Source organism: Haplochromis burtoni, unplaced genomic scaffold (genome assembly GCF_018398535.1).
Source record: "Haplochromis burtoni strain Fernald_Lab_line unplaced genomic scaffold, NCSU_Asbu1 Contig_343, whole genome shotgun sequence".
Classification (NCBI taxonomy): domain Eukaryota; kingdom Metazoa; phylum Chordata; class Actinopteri; order Cichliformes; family Cichlidae; genus Haplochromis; species Haplochromis burtoni.
The window spans coordinates 1-24,862 of record NW_024582704.1 but is presented as its reverse complement, the minus strand read 5'-3'; the positions used below and the strand labels follow the sequence as shown (position 1 = coordinate 24,862).

The 24,862-nt window shown below is 40.7% G+C and overlaps 2 protein-coding genes and 1 long non-coding RNA gene across 6 annotated transcripts; 1 reads left to right on the top strand and 2 right to left on the bottom strand.

The window, feature by feature from the left end:
* Nucleotides 1-718: 718 nt before the first annotated feature.
* LOC102314032 (40S ribosomal protein S17) lies at nucleotides 719-2,040 on the top strand (the record flags this gene model as incomplete). Its single annotated transcript, XM_005942515.3, is given in 3 exon segments — nucleotides 719-824; nucleotides 1,041-1,106; nucleotides 1,914-2,040. Coding segments are annotated over 3 exon segments (250 nt in total), but the record flags the coding sequence as incomplete, so codon positions are not given.
* A 3,228-nt stretch (nucleotides 2,041-5,268) lies between these two features.
* Nucleotides 5,269-15,730, bottom strand: cpeb1b (cytoplasmic polyadenylation element binding protein 1b). 4 transcript variants are annotated; one of them, XM_005942517.3, is made up of 12 exons: nucleotides 15,590-15,730; nucleotides 15,201-15,369; nucleotides 12,956-13,177; nucleotides 11,483-11,712; nucleotides 9,794-10,049; nucleotides 9,602-9,715; nucleotides 8,952-9,041; nucleotides 8,102-8,238; nucleotides 7,478-7,676; nucleotides 7,266-7,360; nucleotides 7,055-7,135; nucleotides 5,269-6,693 (listed from the first exon to the last, which is right to left on the bottom strand). In XM_005942517.3, exons 1-12 carry the CDS (start codon nucleotides 15,602-15,604, stop codon nucleotides 6,583-6,585), a joined length of 1,719 nt encoding a protein of 572 aa, XP_005942579.1. In that variant the 5' UTR covers nucleotides 15,605-15,730; the 3' UTR covers nucleotides 5,269-6,582. The 4 variants fall into 4 exon arrangements, with proteins under 4 accessions (XP_005942579.1, XP_005942578.1, XP_014195646.1 ...); XM_005942516.3 differs by having other exon boundaries at nucleotides 8,937-9,041; nucleotides 15,590-15,729; XM_014340160.2 differs by lacking the exons at nucleotides 15,201-15,369; nucleotides 15,590-15,730 and adding an exon at nucleotides 13,363-13,681 and having other exon boundaries at nucleotides 8,937-9,041.
* A 4,054-nt stretch (nucleotides 15,731-19,784) lies between these two features.
* Nucleotides 19,785-24,856, bottom strand: LOC102288836. The gene is made up of 2 exons (XR_317055.3): nucleotides 23,137-24,856; nucleotides 19,785-22,135 (listed from the first exon to the last, which is right to left on the bottom strand). It is a non-coding gene; the product is annotated as an uncharacterized LOC102288836 (long non-coding RNA).
* Nucleotides 24,857-24,862: the final 6 nt, after the last annotated feature.

Below are 24,862 nucleotides of genomic sequence, written 5' to 3'. Positions count from 1 at the left end.
GAGTGGCAATAAAGTTTAAATGTGATTCGGGTTGGGGACAGTGCATTTGCTTTACGGCGAGAAGGACAGGTTCAAGTCTGCCATTAGGCAGTTTGCATGTTCTCTCCAGGTACTCCCGCTTCCTCTCACACTCAAAATGTAGTTAAGTGTGCATGTGAGTGGGAATGAGCCCTGACAGACTGCTGACCTGTCCATGGTGTAGCCTGCCTGTCAGCCTAACGTGATTCGGGGGGAGGTTGTTTTGGGGTTTTTTGGTTAGTTGGTTCATTTAAAAAAAAAAAAAGAGAGAGAGACTCAGCTGGTATGAGTTTCACACCACGTTTCTGCAGGTTAAACGACTTGATGAGCTTGGAAGACGAGTCATGTGAAGTGTTTGTTTTTAGCTGAAGTCATTTTTCTCGGATTGTTAGATTCTGTGTGTGTGATGTGCTTCTGTCATGAACCTGAGAGCTGGTGCACAGTAGCCACTCATTTAAACTCCACCATTGCTGTTTTGAATATTTTCTGTGTTTGGTCTGAATTAACTAAAACTTCAGACACGTTGAACAAAAGTTAAATCATAAAACTTCTAAAAAAACAAAGTTAAACTTAGAAACATTTGTATTTTGCTGCTGGAGGTTTGGAGTACGTAGAAATGTGAACTGCTTACAGTCAGAAAAAATGTGTACTAATCTGCTGTAGGTTTCTGATTGTGTGTTTGTGCTCACTTGTGTCTCAGGTATGTGACACACCTGATGAAGCGTATCCAGCGCGGTCCAGTCAGAGGAATCTCAATCAAGCTGCAGGAGGAGGAGAGAGAGAGGAGGGACAACTACGTCCCAGAGGTCAGTTCACTGTCTTCTGTCCTACCTGTGACGGCTGACTGCCCGTGCCTTAGGTTGCGCACCTTGTGTCGGGCTACGTTGAGCTGCCGCTCAAGTGTCCACAGGTTTCCTTAAGCATCTTTGTTTTCACTGACCATTTCTCTCCAGCTGTTGCTGGAGTAAACATGGAGGTGAAAGGACAGTTCAGGTGGCTCATTTGTGTCTCTCATCCTGTAGATTTCTGCTCTGGACCAGGAGATCATTGAGGTGGATCCAGACACAAAAGAAATGCTCAAGATGTTGGTGAGTCTCAGATGTTATTTGCTGATTTATTTGGTTGCCACATAATTGAAAGTCCTTCTGAATTTGCAGCAGAACCCTGACGTATGATTTCCGTTAGTAACACTTAATATTTTGATAGAGAACATAATGGGCACATTGCAAAGAAATTGCCAGGTGTAATTTATCAATAATAGCCTTTTAAGTACCAGTGTGTTTAGTGGGGGTGGGAAGGAAGTAGTTCTACACACATTAAATGAGTGCATTAAAAGGGTGGAGCAATCACCTGTTTTGTTTTTTTTTTAACTGACATTTACATTTTTTTTTTTACATTTTTAACTGACTGAGTCTTTGCAGAGTTAAAGCATGCCCATATTTATACGTCATGCGTCCAATTTAGGCTGTGGTGTGTGGTTAGAGCAGGGTGAGCAAAATTAAGAATCCAATACATTAATAAGCAGAGAAAAGATAAATATAGAAACAGAAAACACTGGCATGTCTTCTTTTTCTGTGACTTCTGTCAACTTTTTTCTGAGTTTATGGACTCAGAAAAATGTCCTGGACATGTTACATCCTGTGGGAAACACTAACATGATGGAAATGTTCATCTAGAGGCTTCATAATTGGACTTTTGCTAAACACTGACTGGCATCACAATGGCTGCATCCACCTGTAATCCAGTCGGGGTAAAAATGAGAAATAGTCTGGGCAACAAAGTCACTTGTTTATCATTAGTTTTTATTTAGTCTGAGGTGTCATTGCTAGCTGAACTGTCATGTCACAGCTTTTAACTTGGTTATTTAAATCACTAAAACTTTCTTCTTCTTGTAGGACTTTGGTGGCCTTTCCAATCTTCAAGTCACTCAGCCATCCATCGGGATGAACTTCAAGACGCCACGAGGACTTTAAAATCATGTTTGATGGCCTCTGAATAAAGACAGTTGTTAAAAATGTTCAATTTAAAGCTTTCTGGATCTTTCCTAAAACATACATGAACATTAAGGAGTGCACGTTCTCATCAGCCAAACTGCCCTTACTGAGAAAGTCAATAGAAGCGCTTTGGATAGGTAGTAGTGGTAAATGAGAAGAGGCTCATTGCATCATGGGAATCCACAGTATGGCCATGGTACTTTTAAGTGAATTTCAAGTACTCAAACACTATTCTGCTTCAATAGTTGGGCAGTGGTATTAACAGAATCAGGTGCTTCTAATGTCTTGTGCTTCTGGTAATGTAATTGCACTGGGCTGAGTCGAGTCACACAAAGTAGTTGGTGTAATTAACCCTCATAATGTCCTCCCGATTTCCATACACCTGTGGTCAAACATGTCCCCACTTCATTTGAGTGTTTTTTAAAATATAAAGTATAAATTGTCAATTAATTCAGTGTTACACCTTAGTTTTACTTAAGACCAACACATTAACACAAAATTTAGGCAACATTTTACATTTTAGGGCCACCAAACCTTGTTTACATAAAGTTCACTGTGTTTTCAAGTGGAAATAAAACAAGAAAATAAAATATTTAATTGATTAGATAATTTTGACTGACTAACTACAGAGTGCTGTATGTTGAACTTTAGTGAGAAAGTTTTTTGTTTTTTTTTTTTGAAGCCTTTATAAATTTTAAATGGCAGCACATAATCCCACCTGTGGTCCTCAGGGGTCAAAAATGTCTCCATCTAGTTTGATTGATACTTAATTAATATGAAGTGGATTTTTCCCCCACTTTTAATTAAAACTCAATTCAAACATTTTGACACAATTTTTTTTTATTCCATTTCAAATTTAAGTCTGATAAAAACCTCATAAAAATGATTTTTTTCTTTGTTTTCAGGTGAAAAATAAATCATCAGTTATCGTGAGGATCGTTTCACAACCAGTCGGTTGCTTTAACAGACGGGTTTATGTCAAAGTTAATTTAGAAAGCTGTTTTTAAACTACAAGTTTTTTACTGGCAGCAAATAATCACATCTGTTGTCCTCTGGGCTCAAAAATGACCCCGTTTGCTTTGACTGTTTATAAAGCAACAAGTATAAAATATCATCCATCTCTGTGTTTCAAGGTTTTATTCAACTTTATTCCAACTCATTACCCGACAGTTTTCTATATTTTGGCATGGTAGGACACCAGGGCATGAGTCTGAGTGAAGGCAAACTTTCATGAGGACAAAGGTGTGTCCATATTTGACACAAGTGCAGGAGAAAGCTCAAGTTTATTCCTCTGCACTGGTCCCATCATGGACAGCTTTCTTTTCTGCAGTTGCAGGCCAACAAACAAGTTGTTACAGGTGATTGTTTTCTTTTTGAAACCTGTAATGTTAGGGACAACTCGCGTGTCCTGACTGCAGGTCAGATAGTTTGCCATCGTGCACTAGCATGTTCCATGTACAGCTGGACCTGCATCACATGCTGCCCATATTTTTATCTCATAGTTCCCTGGTTTACTTGGGATGTTCTGTTGGAATGGACAGAGTCCTCTGAAGGGGACTTGGTGCTCATACAGTCACATCAGTACCAGGATCTTACATCACAGCAGGAGAAACACCCACTTGTTCCATACACCTCAAATGGGAGCACGTTTGTGTCGTGAACGATGATCATCTATTGTGTCTTTATCAAGAAATGTCCTTTTTGCGATTCTATGATTAATCTTGTGTCACCTTTAAAACTTCTCTACCAGACTCAGGATGTCATAAACTGGCCGTAGCGACTCTACTGGATGCACGGCAGTAAGAATCAACACACCCACATATGCCTACAGCTGCATTCGATCTATTTTTCTTCCTCTCTCGTCGTCCCTCCTTTTTTGTCATTGAGTTGGCTGTAGAGCAGGTCATCTGCTAATTGGATGGTTGTTGGTTCAGTCTCTGTGTGCTCTAACTGGAGTTCTTACCAAGGTGTCCTTGGGCAAGTTACTGAACCCCAACTTGGTCTCTGATGCATCCATTGGCATGTGAACGTTAAAAAGCATAAAACAAGCAGAATACACTGTGTGTAATGCTTTCAGTACTTGAGCAGAAAAGCCACTGAAGGAGTATGGGACCTGGCGTATGTGCTTGGACTGTGGTAGATTGTCTTTCTCTGTGGCACATGAGAGAGTCAGGCATCGTCTGTCACTGGGGAGGATAGAAGACCAGATCAGTGTTTCCTCACGTTACTGCAAATATTCCTCTGTCTCAGCCGACTCCTCTTTCCTGTTTGATTCTTTGTCTTCATCATAATTGAAATGGAAGATGTGTAGTCCATTCTGAAAATTCACGAAACCCAGTCACTTTCTTTCCAAGCTCCTCAGACTACCATGTCCTGGATGCCTGAGAACCTACTTGAACATAGTTCAGATTCTTCATCACTTTCCTTCACTTCATAGCCTTCTTCCACTTCTGCAGGTGGGTGGAGCCTAGCCCAGCTGTCAAAGGGCGAGAGGCAGGGTACATCCTGGACAGGTTGCCAGTCTGTAACAGGGCTGACAGTGTGACCATTGTACTCCCATTCACACCTATGGCCAATTTAGGTTGATCCGTTAACCCAACCCCAATAATTGCATGTCTTTGAACTGTGGGAGGAGGCCAGAGTACCTACACAAACTCCACACAGAAAGACCCCACCCTGATGGTGCAATTGAACTTAGGACCTTGCTGTGCAGCAACAGTACTAACCATGCTCTGGATACCAACTATTTCTCTTGCACAAAACTGCCAATTTAGATTTCAAGCACAACATTAAGGTAGATTTACATGAAATTAGTGTTAGGTTTAGAAGCAACTTGTAGGTAAGGTTTGACAAGTTATTAACGTTTATCAACCTTTGAGGGGCCTGTGATGTCCTATTTCACACCATTCCCCAAGCGTTTGGATGGTTTAGTTGGGCTGGTATAGAAGCTGTGCGCGTGTCAATTTCAGCTTTAATTTTGACTACAGATGTAAAACACTGCTTTGTGACAGGGGGCGTCTTCTAAACATGTCAAACCTTGTAATTTGCCATTGGTTCCTTTCACCACAAACCATATAGCTCAGTGACATTCCACTACCCAGTTACCATCACGTTTCCTGGGCTTACAGTTTACCATCTCTTGCAGGTGTGATCACCTCCTTAATTAAAAATCAGTTTAGCAGCGACCTGCAGAGGCTGTTGACCGAGATTTCAAAGAAATGACAGCACAAACAATTAGGAGTCCAGACATTGCTAGTAATGCTTAAACACCTTTATTGTGCCCAATCTGAACATACTCCACAACTGTTAAGTAGCAGCAAACTTGGCAGACCACAATGAGGTAGACTTTCAAAACTCTAAAAAGCAGCTGGGCTAAGGGACAACAAGCTCAGCATGACAAACCTAATGGATAAAGAAAAGACACTTCGTCTTTGGCACACAGCTTATTATGCATTTATGTCCAACTGGAACAGGAAGGCAAAATGGGATAAGAAAGCATTGAATCATGTACTGGTCTACTCAAGCTCTGGGATAGATAATTTATCATCAGCTAAGTGGAAGTTCTTACATTCAACAGGAAACAAGCAGCTGTTCTAACATAGGCATGTCCCCCTGCCGATGTACAAAAAGTGATTAAAAACCACTGCCACCTCTCCACACGTGCAAATTAAAAAGTGCAAAAACAGAAACCAAACTATGTACAAATGATTTGCTCACTGTACTTTCATCAAGATCCATCAGTTGCTTGGAAAAAAGAAAAATGGATTACCAGTTGAGTTATCCAGTACTACAGTTACATTTAATATAACTGGACCAACAAAGTCGAAGTAGTACATCCAACAATTTGTGCCCATTCAGTTGAAATTTGGGAGGGCAAATTAAAAGGAAAAAAAACGCCAGGAAAAAAAAAATAAAAGGGGGTTTTCCCATAAACAGCCACTGGGTATAATTGTTCAGAATTTTCATGTCATGACTTAAAACCGTTTGTGTACAAATTAGTAAAAAACTGCGTAAAAATGTCTGAAATGCGACTGGTTAAATGAAGCCCAACATTCAACTCCCAAAAGTAAGAAACACCAGTTGGCTTGCACAGGAAAAAACTGATGCCAACTGGGGGTAGGGGGAGGGGGGGGGAAATAAAAATTTAAAGGCACTGTATGGCGTTTGCCAATGAACGGCAATGAGACTTGCGTGATTGCTCTTCACTATGCAACACATGTAAACCAAAAAAAAAAAAAAATTTTTTTTAAAGAAATGGTGTTTTCATCCACTTCTTAACCTTAGGCTGACTCCCATCTTTCCATCTGGCCACAAGTCTGGGAAAATGCATAAGAGTGAAGGGCCCCTTGTCTTTCCCAACAAGGTCACTGTGCATAGTGCCACTGTGAACAGCAAAAATGTAGCAAGTGCAAAAGTGAACATTTTCTATAGTGATATCCCCAGTGCCTGGTGGTGTGCCATGGTATCCTTGTACCGGAGGTCTGGCACACGTGCTCTCCTTGGCGGGCAGCCTTGCCCCGTGCAGACGGGCACCTCCTCTGGCCCTTCAGGGACTATGAATCCGTCTCCTCTAGCTGGAGTCTCTGTTCTTCTGGTTGCGCATGAGGGGCCGGTGGTTGCTTAAGATGTCCATTGAGTGCTGCCAATGCCAGCAGGAGCGGCAGTAGTACTTGAAGCAGGCCTAAGAGTGAGACAGGTCTTTATAGAGGCACATCTGATTTAAAACAAGTCTAACAATATCGTAACTTAAACTTGAATTAAACAAGACAAGTTCTAAACTTCTATAACAACATCACTCCCATATTTCAATAGAGAACTGTAAGTACAACTGTTCTCACAGAAGAGATTGAACTACAGTTAAGACTCAAGCTGCTTAATTTCCCTTTTGTGTCCTCTCATATACAAACAAGCTTAAAGGATCATGATTTAATTACCAAATTTTACTATTCTGGTTCAGTATAAGACATGGAGTCTACTGGACAGAAAGCTTGACCCAGCCATGCTCACAAACAAACAAAAAGGGAGTAGGAGATTCCACTGACCTGGTCTCTGCAGAAGAAAGGTCCAGGTTGGCGAAGGCAAACTTGACACATGGAGTCTTCCAGGTAGGGATCAATCTGAACCTGAAGGGGAAACGATGCGCAATTTATAGCAGACAAGTTTTGATAATTGACACTTTACCAAAAGCAGCATAAAGCTGTTGAAAGACTTCTCTGCTGCTGTAGAGACCACATGCAGTAAACATGTCTTTACCTTCTTTGTAAACTTGGGTGTTTTAATCTCCACAAATGCTGCGCACACAGCCTTCAGGTAACTGCGCTGATTATTGAAAGTGACACGTCCAGAGCCTGTACAGAAGACAAACAATGTCACTCAAAGCAGCTCTTAAAGGTCAAACCACACCTACACACCAAGAATTGAACTGCAGTAGATGCTGACTGACAATTCGAGACTAGCAGTCTCACCTATTGGGTACTTGTGCTTGTCCGTGTCAATGCCAGCATACATGACTCCTCCAAAGAGATCGTTCATGATGCTGGCCAGCGCTTCAGCATTCAGCATGCCGTGCAGCGCGCCAACAAACACAGTCTTACTCGGGTCCAGACGTTGAGCAGGGCAACGCACGTAGTTGCTGTCAGAGATCACCCAGGGTATCACCTGCACCTGTAGCAGCCAAGAGCCACAGCGTTCAGGACAGACATTCTCGCTTCCTGTCCTTCACTAGGATCGCTCACTAAACAAAAGCCAACTGTCTCATAATAAGTGTGCTCAACAAGAAGGTCTGATCAAAGAATCCATAGACGTGGAAGCTTTCTAAAGGCTTCCATCTATATTGATGTGTGTGCTGGAGATCTCACTTGAATTAGTCATTGTTGAAATCTGACAAACAAGGTGTGTGAAATCAGATTCTACAGAATCTAATCCTGGACAATCCATTTCTTGGAGTTGCATCACAGACAGAATTCAAACTATACCAATATTTCTTAAACATACTTGAGTACAATATGACAACTATTTGATTATTCAGCATTTCATAAATTGTAAATGCAGTGAGTAAATAATGCCTTGCATGCTTCGTTTCCACCTACATCCTTGCATCGCATTCTGCGGCTGGACATCTTGAAGTAGTACTCTCTGTTGTCCTCAGGGTGAAACGGGTCCTGGGAGCAGGCGTGGAGCAAAGCCCGGACAGACTTCTCATTCTCAAACACCAGGTAAACGTACCCTACAGACAAAACACCAAAACACTTTAAAGAGGCTTACTTGCTGCATCATTCTGCAGCGCAGACCGATACCATTGGTGCTACAGTGCATGTTGCCTCTTGAACTACAACAACCCAAGACTGAGTAACACAGCAACTACAGTAAAACTTGATAGCATTTCATACAATTTCCAGAAGGTCCTGACAGATTACAACTTGTCTGTAGCTGATTTGCTGAAAGCTTTGAAAGGTGCCAAGTACTTGACACTGAGCCAGGTTTAATGCTTTTAATGCTGTAACTGCAGAAATTCAAAGTTCCAAGTCCAACCAAAAAAGTTGGGAGTGTGAAGTAATGTATAATTAGACTAATAAATCAGTGATGAAATGCTGACCAATTTTAGCCCAGGTCCATATGAAATGTAGATTTAAGAAAATTTGAGAAAAAAAAAAAACTTAGAAAAACTGTCATAAAACCAGTTTACAACTTTATGGCCTGTGGGGGTACGTCACCGCTGGAAGTCGGCAAAACTCATTTATACAAACTAATTAGCAAAGTGTTACTGAGAGCATTAGCCCACCCCTGCTTCTAACACACCATGTTTTAAGCTCCAGTAATGCCCAGAATCACCATCAGTTACTCACCACCTTACTACATGCTCACCACAGTGGCACCTTAAAACCAGAAGGAAAAAAAAAAAATAGCCTACCAGCTCTTTGTTACCTTTGGCGACATTACCTTTGGGAGGACAGCGAGGGTGCTTTCCATCCTTACCCGGCCACTCCACAGTCAGAGGACCATAACCACTGAAGGTGTTGATCAGGCCAGCTGAAATAAAGCATCAGTTTGTGAGGGTGGAATAACAATGCACACCTTCATTGTGTGACAGTGGGATGTACCAAGATAGTGAGGTTTTAACCAATGCCTGTAATCTCTGCCAAAAAGACTATAGTAAATAAGGGTTTAAGTATAGTCATTTTTAAAACTGGATGGATATCCAAGAATGCATGTTTATTTTATGCTGCCATTAGTCCCAAGCTCTAGTTTTCAGTGGCTGCCATTTATAGCCACACATCTGCAGCTGTTGCCAAGATACTGGTTAGCAAACTAAACCAAGTAAAACACACTATGGCTGACTGTTACACTGTTGGTGAACTGTTCAGAACCATCAGGGCCACACGTGTTGAAACATGAAAGTAGGGCCAAACCTGAAAAACCCAAAGGGAATAAAAGAGTCTGTGCTTCCACAGAAACACCAAAGCATGTCTGTATCTGGGATTTCAATAGACAATCTTTTCAAATCTTTAAAACAAAAACCAAACAACCTTCCCCCCCATAATATCAGAAGAACGTGTTTGAAAATAAAGACCGTTCACAGCCACAGTTACCTTCTGTGATGTCCCAGGGTACACCACCAAGAAAGACCTTGCAGGAGTAAAGAGGATCTTTATTGTTACGGGGAGGCAGCTGTCCACTCCAGGTGAATGTCGCCTCATTCACAGCTGAGTTGAAAACAAGACAGACAAGGTTTGTGGATTGGTCATGCTTGAACAGTTTCATGATTAATGAGTAGTGGCTACCTGCAGCCTGTCTATGCAGGCGGGCCTCCCTCTCAATGCTGAAAGCATCCTCTGGCTGATCAAGTACATCTGCACCCGGCCATGAAGAGCCAGCACGCCAGCGACGGGAAATCGCTAAGGAGGAAGGGCTGGCACTGGATGGAGGGGTCAGAGGAGAGCTAGTGTCCTGAGGGTCCAGGCGAGAGCCCAGTCGCAGCAGGTCCTTCTGCACGTTTGACGTGAGATAAGGCAGGGGAGGGGAAATCCGCAAAGTGGACTGGAGAAGAAGATATGCGTTAGTGTAACGTGGCCTCATATTTTCCTCCATTCTGTGTATTAAAATAAAAAGTCAAAGGAAATTAAACTGACTGAAATTCACTGAAGGGTTTAGACTGGGTGCAGTATCTGACTTGATAATCAGAAACTTTCACTCCACACTGTCTGCTGCCAAAACTCAAAGTTAATAAATGCCAATGTGGCACAAAAAATAAAAACCCTACAGCATGAAGCTCCACTTTGCCTGCCTTAATATAACTGATCAATTTCTGACATCCATCTCCAAAACTCAGTTCTGATGTTTTACAAGGAAAAAAAAAAAAAAGCCAGAAAGTTAATACTGAAAATACCCTGTGATGGAAGCTTGAACAACAAAGCTGATGATTGCCGTGTCCAATAGAATAATGTCAAACCCTTTAAATCCTCAAAGTTAAAAAGCAGGCCAAAGGAAGGTTAAGGTAGACTCCTGTTAGTTGAGAAAGTAAGAATCTTTAAAAGTGTAAAATCTCACTGCTAGATATCAGTATACTGCAGACAACCAAATTCGATTTAGTGCCCCTCTACATTTAAGTTCATAATCTTATCTACAGTGGCTGCTGGAGGACAAACAGCTCTGGCCACTATTCATCTGTAGTGTTGTTGGCCATCAGTCACTGTTCATCAGCTGTCAATATGCCGAGTGTCCATTTACTCTGGAAGTGGCTGTAAAACTTTGAAAGGCGTCCAATACGAGTTGGTGAGTCAGTAAAGCTCACTTCTGTCCAATGACAATATTGAGACGAGCTGAAGATATCAGTTTTGGTTGTAAACACTGCTTTTTCCAGTATTAGTGAAACTTTAGGACACAAAAGCCTAACATTAGCTGGCATAATGTTAGCTTATAACCAGCTGCTGCCATTTGGCTGGGACAGTAGACTATTACACATAACCCAGATAGTTGACAACCGTGACAATATTGGGACTAAATAAGCATGTTTGTGTGTTAGAGCAGACTTCAGTTCAGGTAATGAGCTTTGAGGTGAAGAGGTTACAGTTTAAATGGCGATCTCTCTCAGCCACTGTATACAATATGGCAGGGCAACATGGTGGCTTCCCCAAACTGTCTAATCTTGTGCATTTCTAATAGATTAATTTTAGATTTATGAGAATGCATTAACTGTTGGAAGATGTAATTACACATTAATGTACATTTCTTAGAACAACAATTTTTTACCCCCTTTAAATAACCTTAAATTACTTTATCATACCTTTAAGTGCAAGACCCTTGCAGAGAAATGAAAGTGAAGTTCATGCACACAAATCACACTCTAAGCCCATCTTTTCAGCCACACCCTGTAGATTTGGATGCTACAGTAAAAGGGTTGATTGGAGTTTGAGATATTCACCTTCCACCAATCCAACACAAAGCTGGAGAATAAAAGTAATCTGCCTTACCAACATGTCACACAGGTGATCCGAGCCAGAGCTGAATCCACTGGTCTCCGAGTCTTCAGGACTGCTGGAGCGAGAGTCCAAAAAGGAGCACGAGTCTAGACGGTTTGCCATGCGAGCAACACCGGGAAACTTCTCCAGAAAGTCAGCCGTCATGCTCATGGAATCGGGGGGCAGGTAGCCTGGGGGCTTTCCAAGGAGGCCACTGAAGGGACTGTTCAGTAGACCCAACACTGAAAAACAATTACAATTAGTATAAAAAGAGTGCGATCTGTGCCAGTAGCCATGTAAGGTTACCCGATAACTTGTTTGCCATTTCAGCTTTTCAAGTAAACTGAAGAAAATGGGATTTGTGCCCAAAGAGCCGCATTGATTTGTCAGGAATGAAGCGACACAGCAAACTCGAGTTTAAAAAGGTGCATCTTCAAGGGCATCTTAAATTGAGTTTTGTGCTGAATCTACAGACCGACATTGATCAGAACTAAAAGGTAGCCATGTGAACTGAGGTTTCCAAAAATATTCTTGGTCAACATACCAGATGTGCAAGCTGGCTGCCAACAGAGACTTAAAGCGCAAGTTGTTGAGTCATTCAGTTGTTTTATGTTCTAACCAGAATGCTGATGAAACAATTTCTCCCCTCAGATGCTAGATGCCTTTTTATAAGTCAAATCAATTGGAAGCCAGCGTTTCTAACACAAATCCAGTAAACGCCAAGCAACAATTCCTTAAGCATTAACAAGTCGCTTGCTCTTGATGCCCAAGTGAGTCAGCTGGCAACAGTGACGGGCATGTACGGCATGGCCTGCAAGTCAACATGAGGCTCTGAAGGGGATTATTCAGAGCATTCAAAGCTTTGTCACACTTTGTTGCAGGCCCAGTTTGGAAAGCTTTAAATGAAGTTACACTGGGTTGGTGTGGACATGCAGCAAAACTATAGTGCTACAAATGGGTCAGGACAAATGGGCCATCCTTATCAGTGCTGCCAAAATGGCAAAACAGTCTTAAACAAGACATGTCTGAAAAATGTCAAAATTTACATATACTTGGCGTACATCTGTCAATCAGCTTTGACTTGGGCTGAATATGTGGGTTTACTGCAGTTTTCTGACTGACATCCCCGACTCAAGTTTGATCAACAGGTAACAAATATTTAACTTGACTCTCAGGCAACATGATGAGAGTTTGAGAAAGAAAAGTAGCTTCACTGGCTGTTCGTGTGTTTGCTAGGGATGCAGTAAAGCAAAACTGCCACATCATCCTCCGTAGTGACGCTACAGGCTGTTCCCACACCGACTGCTGTTAACCAACCATCTTATTTTAATATTAACAAGAGCTACACAATAAAAACAATCTTACTATATTCATTCCACTTTTCTCTTTAAAAGTAAGAGCCAGAAAAAACTTTGGGAAACTGGTATCCCAAAAAAAAAAGAAAAAACAACAATCCTATAACACAGTTCAAGGTCTGGCACTTACTGGAGGGTGAGCTGGTTTGAATGTGAGATGGGGAGGTGTGTGTATCTGCCTCCTGGCTGCTCCAAGGTTTGTCCCAGCCAGACAGACGGAGAGACTGAAGACCCAGGCCCAGGTCTGCGACACCCGACGGGTTCCTGGATAACGACATCTCCTGAGAGCCAGGCATGGCATCGCAGTTTGGGAAAAGCATCCTCCTGCTGCCCACTGCAGCCAGGTCCGACTCTGTGCCAAAATCCAGTTCACAGATTAAGCAAGAGCGAAAGGAGATAAGTGTTAGACAGTCACAAAGAACGTTTTTCAGCCTCCCATCGGCATCATTATACAGAAAAGATCAAAGCAAGACTTGTCAAAACCCCTTCTGGCAAAGAAACCACAATAAACTCCCTCAATAAACACATCTCCCCTACCCTGGCTGACGGCGGAGCTAACCTGCTGCCTCTGTGCCCTGTGCAACTGCCATGCATCTCCGTCCGCATCACTGACCCACCTAGCAGCATGTGACATGGCTGCTGATGCACTCGCACACCCCTGCTAATGACATCAGCTTCCCCCACCTCCCCGCTTCCTTGCCTAACAACTAATGAAAAATTCCTGTTGGAGCTATTGGCTTGTTGATAGAAGTACTCCCCTCTGGTAGGCACAGCACGTCTCCGAGTCAGTGTGAAGACAGCTGCTGCCGTTACTGCTGCTTACTCTGTGTCTAGCCTTGTTTCCCCGAGCGAGCTGACAGAGGCAGGAGGGAGGGGGGGGAGAGAGGGGCAGAGCTATAGAAGCATGGCGGGAGGCAGCATGGTAGCAAATGACTCAGCAGACTTCAACTAAAGTATTGTAGACTTGAGGATGCTCAGGGCATTTCAGTTTCAGACTGGCTTGTGAATTTATTTTAGCACACCAACACTGAACAAACGGGCAAGGAGTGTCTCGCTGTAGCTGAAGCAGCTGACTGATCAGATGTTGAGGACAGTGATTTGCACCACCAGCTCCTCCCTTCCTAGGCCTGGAAAGCTTCCAGCTGCCAGTTACACCCCTGATTCAGCAAGACTAAGCTGGAGTGGATGGGACAAAAAGAACTTCAGCTCATTGTGCATCAAGACCCAGCTTACCTTTGCTATGCAACATTTATGCTCTGCTCATGTCAAACTAAGGATTGTATTGTCATCTAAAAACAAGACCAGAAGTCACAAGAGCAGACATGCTTTAAGCAAACTGAAAGGACTCTAGCACTGTCCTGAGCCAAAATCTTGGCAAATACCACCCCTGTGGTTTAAAAAAAATAAAAAACCCACTTAGAACTACTGCAGTGCTGCAGACCAGCAATGCAGTATGAATCAGCTGCTGGCACCTGAATAAAAAGACAAGGTGAAGGCGGTTCAACAGCTTTAAAAAGTTGAAGGGGGATTTCCATTATAGGCAACGCAGGCTCTCATCTTACAGAGCACCACATTGGTTTTGCACACTACATGCATTTTCCTTCATGATTTTGTGGTTTTAAGGAAAATGCAAACTACAGCAGCAGGAGAAGCTACCACTGAAGGCAGAGGTCATGTGACCCGCTTTCTCACACTTCACTGTACACGAAACTAAGCATCAAAATTCACACAACTGAGAAATACTGGGAATTTCCAAAGAGATTCAAGCACTTTGGGACTCAAATTGTTACAGTATTGCTTATGCAATATCCCTCAATACTACAGTACCTATATTACTAATATAAAATGAAAAATAATTCTGTTGAATAGCTAAAACACTTCCTTTTCTAGCATTTGCACAAGGATTTCCTGCTTTCTGTTATAAATATCATCTCAGGCCGTTTCCTGGTCAAAAACTGCATTTAAGATGAAAACACTGGAAAGGAAACCCATTTGGGAAATTATAGTCACCAAGATTATAACATTTTTATCAAACAGTGAAAACAGCTGTTGATACCATCTGGGAGTCCAAATCAAGGCCTTCACGTTTCCCTGACTGCAAGTGACCACAATGAGCACTTGATGTGTAGGCAAATAAAGTTAGCAGAAAATGCAGTTTGACTATTAGACCTTAATAAAAGTACTACAGATTTGCGCGGACTTGCTAAATATTTAGCTATTTGAGCATTTCTAAAACGTTTTAAACCCTCATGGCTACAGCCTCGTTTTAAATAAGTTTAGGCTGCAGTAGTGTCGGATACTAATTGTTTTTCGCCTTTGCACTCAAGCCCACCCAAGTTTAACTCTTGCAGAGTGAGTGAGGAGTGAGGGTTTACCGGACATCAGGTTTGGTTTTCCCTTGGTGTTGGGTGTGGTGCACACACCGGTGAAATCCAGAGCGTTGCCCAGCATAGTGTTCATCCTGCGGAAGATGTCTGCGTTGCTGCAGGTGGACAGTGCCGGAGAATCGGTGTCTGGGCTCTCAGGCCTGCGGGCTTCGTTTCTCTGCAGAAGGAGGCCGTGAGAGGGACACAATTAACCCGGCACTCATGCTAAAAGCTAAAGGTCAACCTTGTGCACCATGCTGCAAAGTGAATTTTTGTTTGTTTGTTTTGTTCCGGGGAGGAACTAATGGGCCAAATGAGGCGGACATACGGTCAAATAATAACGTTAGACGTGGCGCAAAACTGACTTATTTCACCCATTTAATGCAGTTTCAACTCACCAGGGAAAACGCCATGATGTGGACAGACAGCCTAAAAGAAATGTCACAACAACGACCGCTGGCTGCAATAAAAGGTCATATTTATGAGGCGTGCTAACAGCTAATTAGTCATAATTTAGTGAACGTGTGCCCAGCTAATGACGGTGCTCGAGGGCCTCGTTCCGTTCACGTGCTCCACATCAAAGAGCAGGCCGCTGAAGGGAAAATCACGTGTTACTGCGGCCAATAATTTCAAGAGAGGCTTATTTAAAAATTACAGGGATATTTATCAATATTATAGCAGACAGAATATGTTTTATACGTGCAAACGTGAATTATGTCATTAAAATAAAATAAAATACGCCAATATCTAAAACCACAGTGCTCTCAGTGCTTTCTGCGATGGAATCACAGCATATAGGACAAAAAACAAAATAGTATATTACTATAATTTCAGATGGATGTGAACTACATTTTTTTCTTATAAATTAATGTAAAATTGTTTTTTTGTGCAAACTGAACTTAACTCAAATACGACTCTTCAGTTCAGAGGCATGCCTTTAAACTTTATTTATCAAGAAAGGCAAGACTTAAAAACAGTTGTGAAGACCTCTAGTAATAACCTGACTAATAATAACTACTACAAAAACAAATAAAAACAATGAAATAATTATTAAATATGTTCATAAAAACACGTTTATACAAATGTTAGACAATATAAAAACAATAACATTCCAGGGTTATTGGAGCTTTACTTTGAAAATATTCAAATCAATTGAAAGGAAACACATTGTGTGTCTCATTCTTTCTTACAAACAGCTTCATATGCTTTATCATTGTGACCCAAGTTTCAATATAGCAGATCTTAAATTCTTTCCTCTGGTATTTTACATTGTGTTGTAATCGTCCTCCGGAGGATGCAGCCTATGAATCCGGACACACCACAAATAAATAAATATTAAACTTGGAGCTGCAGCCTCCCACTCTTTTCCTTTGTATAATTATAACAAATTACCACTTAGGGACTATGCTGATGTACTCCTATTTATTAGATGACCTGACAAATCTATTGAATTTCGGTAGGGCATATGAACTGAGAGCTTTAACATTAAATCACCTGCTTAATATTGTGCTGCAAAACAGCTCTGTCATCAGTGGGATTGACATGGTATCTCTGGGGTTGTCTTTTGGTTTTTTTGAATCACAAAGGTTGGGTCCTGTGGGTTGCCTCGGTAGATGGAGTTGTTCCCTGGGGTCTCGTGCAAGCTTGTTCAGCTTGAGATTTGAGATGTTTGGAAGCTGGGTCAGCACCTGGGTCTCCTTGCTGTGTTCCTTGTGTGGTAGATGCATTGTCCTGCTGGGGGAACCCCTGCTGGTGTTGCAATATTTAGGTGGGTGGTTCGTATCTCCTTAAATTCCAAGACCCGAGGTTTTGTAGCAGAGCGTTTTATTAAAACAAGATGATTAATTTTATATGCTTTACCTGCCAGTGGTTTTAATGCTATGGCTGGTGGGTTGTCATTTCATTAAAGAAACTCTGGAGGAAGTCATTTGTTGGCATCTTGTCATTTTCAGTGAAGTGTTGCAGTATTTATTTGACACCTTTTTTCTTTTATAATTCTGGTTCCAGTGTTACATAAGTCTGCAAGAGGTTAAAAAGAGCTCAAAGATTAGTGCAGACCATCACAAACCCAGTTGCAGTTATGGGAATGAAGTGCACTTTTGCTAACCTCCGCCAGATTTCTGTAACCTTTACAACAACACAGCAACCTTGTACTCTGCACCTGCACGTTGATAATATCAGACATAAGCAAGATGCCAAAAACATTTGCTAAAATTGTTCCAAGGTCTTTTGTTTCAGTGGCCCACAGTTGGGCTTTGCTCCTTTGGCCTCTCCTCATCTGTATCAAGGTCATTTGTAGGTAGCTAAAACTAAAAAAGAAAGAACATTCTAGTTAAGTGAAATAAAACAAAATCCAGCAACAACTAGCTTTAAGAAGAAAAAGGTCTATATCACTGGGACTTAAAAATGTTTTGCTTGTAATACCTTCTATGAACTTGTTAAACCTCTTCTGTGAAAAATACCCATTTTATGTACAGAAGCTAATTAAACTTAAAGTACAAGTAAAAGTTCATCTGAAATGACAAGTTTGCCTCTGTACACTGTCAAAGTTGTTTTTAAATAAAACAAGATGCAACTGAAATTAAAAAAAATCAGCTTTTATTCAACATGTTCAGCAGAACTGTTCATAATTTTTTACACGTATCCGTTTAGAGGCTTGATTTGTACAGTCGACTCACAAGCGGTTTCAAGGCTGTGTTACTGTTATTCTAATGACAAATGAAGTTCTTTAACAAATGCAAATTAAGAATAAAAAAACTGCACTGGTGAGTAAATTTGAAATGGACCTATTTCCCTCTTAAAACTAGTTGAATAGTTTTATTACCTGCCAGAGAACAGAGTACATTAACATTAAAAATATATGTATATTTCATCGCAAATATGATTTAAAAAACACGAAACAGGATCAACTTGTGAACCTGCAGATTGTGGTTTATAAAGAGGCTTAGGTTATGATCCACTCTGTTGTGCAATGAACAGCAACTGGGTGTTTTTAGATTGAGGGATGTGACAAGTTTATATCGTACAACAATAAGAGAATAACAAAGAGTACACACGGCAGATGACCAAAATAGCATTGTAGGTAACCTGTGAAGGGATTCAAATTGTCCAATTAACTGACTCTGGCTGGCTTTTCTAATAAAATATGCTTTCTGAGACTGTAATCACAGACAAGGAACCACTACTTACTTGCACTTAAAGATGGATGATATATGCATGTATTGATTTGTGAGGGTGGAAAGTCTATGCAGCAGCAGACTTAGTCATGTGACAATATAAAAATAGAGCAAAGCACACTTAAAGTACATCAAACAGCAGTTAATACTGGAATAGAGCAGAATTATATTTGCTGTATGTCAAACTCATGATGTGCACCTGGAAATTTAACATTATGTGGTTGAAAACTATAGGAAAGAGAGAGTGCACGGGAAAAATGAGTCATTCAAAGGAGAGTTCTAATGAGAACACTGCTGGCTGAAGACGCTGCTGTGTAGACACTCTTACTTCCACGAGAGGTCTCTGTAGCTGCTGCAGGTCAGCTGCTCATGTGGGAGCTGAGCCGGCAGAGGGCAGAACAAACCTGCAGTGAGAAACAACTGGTTTTTTTTTTGGTTTTTTTTAAAACACCACTACCAAACTGGAACAAGTTAGTTTTGTTATGAGCCACGTGTGCTGTGAACACAAGAAAAACTTGTGTACTTTACGTCTTTCTACATGTTGCAGTACGTGAATACATTTCACAGAATTCTATCCGATACACAATTAGAAAAAAAAAGTCTTAAATTTATTATGTATTTACTGTGTTTCAGTTAGTACCTGTTCTCCTTTCTGCAACGCAGAGTAAGATCTGTGAAGAAACAACATTGAATCCTCTCGATGAAGGAGCAGATAGTTCAGGTTTACATTTGGCCCCAGCCGATGAAAACAGAGAAAGAGAAACTGTTCCTTTCAATCTGTAGCATCCCCATCTTAGCACTCTATTGATTTTATGTCAATCCAAATACTCTGAGATAGTGATGTTAAGTGACCCATATTTCCATGAAGGGCAAATGGCTGATTCTTGGGAGAATATTGGCTTCTTGTGAGGCATTTGTTGCTCTTTTGGGTTTTTACGTGTTTTAGAGTCACTGTCACTGTCTCTGGTTTAATTTAATTAGGTTCAGAAAATTCACAGAAATACTCAATATGATAATAATATATACATGTTTTCCAAGGTGATTAAATGACTTGCTTGATCAAGTTTTCTTTTAAAAATTCAAGTTAGAGAATTTTTAATGATCCAAACAGATCAAACCCATTTTAACCCATTATAGTGATAGTATGAATTTATTTTAGCTTTAAATGATAATGTTCTAAAGTCACCAGAGGAATTAAACTAAATATAAAATTTATAAATCAATTTCTAAAATAAAAAAAAGACTTAAATATGAATGTGGACTACCAGTCATGTATTTACACAGGGAATTTAATGTTTTTGCATATTTTTCCACACTAACATGTTTCAGATTATCAAACAAATTTTAATATTGGACTAAAACTACTGACGTAAATACGAAATGCAGATTTGAAATCATTTGAGGGGAAAAGGTTTTCCAAACTTAGCTGGGCTTACATGAAAAACCCAACAAATGGTTCTTCCACCCTTGTCAGCAAGAACTGCAGGAAAACATTTGTGATAACTGGCGATGAGTCTTTGACATCACTTGGGGAATTTTGGCCCAATTTTCTTTAGAGAATTCATTCAGACACACTGGAGGGTTTTCTATCACAAACGGCATTTCATTAGGTTCAACTCCAGACTTTGACTACGCCACACCAAAAACTTACTTTTGAACCATCCACATGTGGACCGTATGTTTTGACTCGTCGTCCTGCTGCAAATCAAGTGTGCTTGAGCTTCAATGATTGAAGCGATGGCCAGATATTCTCCTTCAGGAAGCGGCAAAGCAGCCTCAGACAGTCACACTACCACCACGTTTTTGTGATGTTTTGTAAAATATGCTAATTTTATACCAGAGCAGAACTCAAACCTTTCAAAAAGTTCAGTTCGCCAGTTTTCTTTATCCGTTGATAATTGCCCTTACCGTGGCTTATTGAGTCCCAAAGCCTACAAACTGCTTTGTAACCCTTTACAGACTGACAGGCATCAATGACTACTGGTCATTCATTTAGATCGTAGCATAATGCGTTTGTTTGCTTTAACCTGCTTCACTTTATCAGACAGGTTCCAATTTAAGGGATTTTTGATTTTTGACTTGGTTCAGAAGGTCTGGCAGTAATTTGACGTGGGTGTGGCCATTGAAAATAATAAAACAAAATCTTCATTTAACAATGGGAGTCTATCACATTTGACATGTCCAGGGAATGTTTGTAAAAGCTTTTTTCACTTAAAAATCATTTAGAAACTGCACTTTGTATTTATTAGGGTCATATTTACCTGGTATTAAATTTTCCTTTGATTGTCTGAAACATTTAGTGTGACAAATGTGCCCCCCCCAAACAAACAAAGGCCAAATACTTTTTCATGGCACTGTCGCTTAATTAGCACAATATTGTCAAATATAAATAGTTACCACCAGCACCACTTCAATTAGGCAGCTGGTCATATTGAGAAGAGTTGCTTAAGAGTCCCTGGAGGATCCATCACGGTAGGTTGAGCAGAGCATTTTAGCAGCTAATGAAGGCAGAGTGTGGAGGTCAGCTCCACATATGACGCAAACAGACATTAATGCAGTGGTGCATCACAAATGAAAAGTTCGTATGAATTATTGATGCCAACATCTGATGTTTCTTTGAGTTAGCATAGCGTTGGAGCGTTTAACTTTAGCGACCGACTTGACTCTGTGAGAAATGACAGATGTCCAGATATATGCATTCACTTTTTATTCATAAGATGGGATTATCATTTTTTACATCTTATGCACAGCAGATACAAAGACAAACAGGTTCTAAACCACAAACTAAATTCCTCCATCAGTCTAATCCTGCTTCCCATTTCAAAATGCCCCCACCCCCCCCAAAAAAGCAACCCTTTGTTTGTAGTCCAGTTTCACATTCTGACAGATCATTTTACAGCAATCTCATTTTAGCAGAATGGCACAAGCCACGTTCAGAATACTTCCATGTTTTGACAGATACCCACTTCCCCTTTAAACAAATTGCACTTTTTCTTCTTTAAAACTACTTCAACAGGATTATAGGCTCAAAAACACCAAAAACACAAGAGACGACTAAACATACAACTTATACAGGTTCATTATTTAGTTGCACAAAAATGCATAAATATACATTATGCAAAAAGTACAAAAATATTTGTACTTTCCTTTACTCAAATAATGACAAACATTGATATGATCATAAGGACTGGGATTGTCAGAACATAGGGATGCATTCACAAGGTCCATGCGAGATAAGCCATTTACACAACAGCCTAGCTTTCACAGAGGTAAGACCAAGGTTCTACAGATAAACAAAACATTTCGCTGTCTAGGCCAAGGAAAAGCGGCAACACATACACTAAGAAAATTAGGATACACAGAACTCTGCGTTCTAAATTCATGCCAAAAAGACTTTAACATGCAATCACTTATAACGCTTCTAAACCTCCCAGGAGCAGCGGTAACTCAGGGAAGGACTAGCTTAACAACAGTTGCTTCAATGCATCAATTTTCCTCAGCAATTATGAGCCATGGAGTTTGAAAAGGTTTTGCATGAGGTTTTTTTTTTTGAAGTGCTAAGATGGTACCACAATAGTTGCCAAGGATAAGCTCAGATTGTCGACAGCAAACTGGTCTTAACTCAGGCTCCCCCAGAGACAATCGGAAGGAGATATAAATACTGTTTGCTTATAGTAATGCACATTTGTCCATTAAATAAACTGATTAAATTAATGCAGAGCTTGGCAAACCTCACTTCAGCTGGACAAAGGTGTGGCTTCCAGAGGCCTGAAGAAAAAAGGGGAGGAGACAGACAAGACTATCAGTTTTAATGCCAGGTAGCTTCCCAGTTTAAAAAACCAAAATGATCTAAGACCGTGTGAGTGCTCAGACTTCCCTTTTCCATCTGTGGTGCTCAGCCCCAAAACAACTGGTTCAAATTTAAGTCAAACACCTTAACAGGACATTTAAAAAAAAAAAATGATCCAGTTACCCAAACTGCTAGACACACTGCTAGTATATCCTGTATACTCAAACAGAGGCAACTGGTGCATTTGCTGGGGACATTTCAGCTGTGGACTAATGGACATTTGATGCATTAGTAAACATTTACAGCAGAATGCAGACTGACCCCAAAAGGAGGGGAAAACAAACCCTACAGTATCTGTTCATGGTAAAGTGTCAGCCAGTCAAGAGTCCTATAATAGAAAAACTACATCACTGGTCTAAAAGTTCAGTGTGATGATAATCACCTATTCTGCAACAACGATCATACCCCTCTGCTGGAAACACCCATTCATGCACCAAATATGTTAATCCTCAGCTCAAACCCCTGCAAAGCATCTTAAAACAGATGAAAACTGCTTCAAATGGGCAAAGAAATTCATTTAAATACACAAAACTATATATAAGAAACAAAAAGCATAAGAGTTGTGTTTTAGGAAGCCATTTTACATTATAAAAAGATCAAATTTGAAGCCTTTTTATAAAAATGTACATCTTTAATGAGAACAAATAATTTGGGGCCGAGTTACAGAAAGGCTCGGGAAGTCCTGGCTACATTAACGTCTTACTGGATTTTGGCAATAGAAATCAGAATATTGCCAGCCCTGTCCTTTAACAGCTAGTCAGATATTCAGGGATATGTATTTGTGTTTTTTATTGTGCTGTGTTTACTTATAAATTATGATGTGTCATTATGCAGGTTTCAGTATGTATGACATCAGGCTAGCAGCAATAAGTGGGACGGTGACAATTCTAAAAATACTGTTTGACCAAAGGTTACTCACTAAATATCTAACAAAACTGCCGGGACTTCCATCCAGGCTGGGAAGTCTCAGAGGGAGTAGGGTACCAGCGCATCTAAAGAAACACAAACACAGTCATGTACACCAGACCAAAACCAGGCTTCAGTGCTTCAATCTACAATTCTGCAGATTAACAATTAATACTCGGAAACGATACTTTTATAGGCAGGTTTAGGAGGACCGAGTGTCCCTTTAAGCCCTAGTCACTGAAGCCATGGGAATGTGGGTCACGTAGCTGCTCATTCAGGACAAGTCCTGGAGTAATTAACAGGCATGGAAATGTGGAGAGGTGAACTTCTCCGTGTGTTAAACATTTCCACAGGGTAGGAGCTGGTATGTCTGTACCTTTCCTTACCTGTGACTAAACCTTAGAAAATGAGGCCTCCTGTTTCTACAAACTGTTATAGGCCACAACTGCACGGCCAGAATGCTCAACATAGTTCTGCAGTTATCAACACTTGTTTGGAGACATGTCGAGGATTTTTTGGTTGTGTCGTAGATAAAACAAAAAAAGCCAGGCAGTGGAAGAGCATTAGGATCGGCGGCATTTTAGGGGATCTTTCATCAGAATGCAATTAAAAGCTTTTCCCTCCTTTATGTTTCTACCCACTCAGCTTCTCTTCCAGCAGGAACATAGACAGTAAGTTGGCACCTCCAGAAAAGGCCATAAGGTCCGACAATTTCTCCAAGCAAATGCCTTACATTCCTGAGCCCTCTGTGTGTGACAAGATGGCCAAAATAATAGCTGCCTACTTTACAGTCTAGCACTCCCCTGCACTCCTATTGCACGACTGCATTAGCTGACAATGAACTTTAAATGACCCAACACGAGAAATATTTTCCATTGCTATTGTTACTAAAAGCCCTGCCTACTCCCTGGTAGCTGGCTGCACTATTGCTCTAGCAAATAGAGTGCAATTAGCTTACAGTGTAAACACTACCCATTTCTGTACAGATTCCTCATCCTCCATTCATCAGAAATAGAGTTGAGATTAAAAACCAGATTCCTTCCCCCCCCCCCAAACACCAGACTCCAGCTACAGTCTACTGTAAATGCAAAACTTGCATCAAACACACACTTTAGCCTCACATGGATGCGTTTAATATTACAGCGTTATTCCATGCTGAAAACCAAATCACAGGTTCTCATTAGCATGTGCATCTTTAACCCCCCAGCAAATACAGAATGCTATAAGTCACATCCACAAAAATGTATCTCTCGTGATCAAAAACATAAGATTTAAAGCGAGTACTGTATTTAAAGGTTGCACTCAAAATGCACAAATCTCCACTGATGCATAACCATAGATGACAACCTAAACCTTTAACAATTTAAAAATTGCCCTATGGGGGATTATCAAATATGATCCTGATCCCAGAATTTCCAATTTGAAAACATCATCTTTTTATTATAAAAAAAAGATCTTGGCTCACCGTTTAACAGGACTACAAAGTTGCACCGACAACCTCAACTCAGACTCGATACCGTCATCCTTTTAAGCAACGCATGCCGATGCTGTAACTGCATTACCTCAGAGGACCACTAGGTTTGTTTCTAGAAACTGAACCTCTGCTTTCAGCAGAACAGTTCTGGATCCTGAATCTCAAGGTCTTACATTTTTGGATCACATTTAATTTTACAGATTAAATGGACAAACTGAAATTAACACTTGTGCAAGAATCATGAATTTTAGGTTATGATAATCAG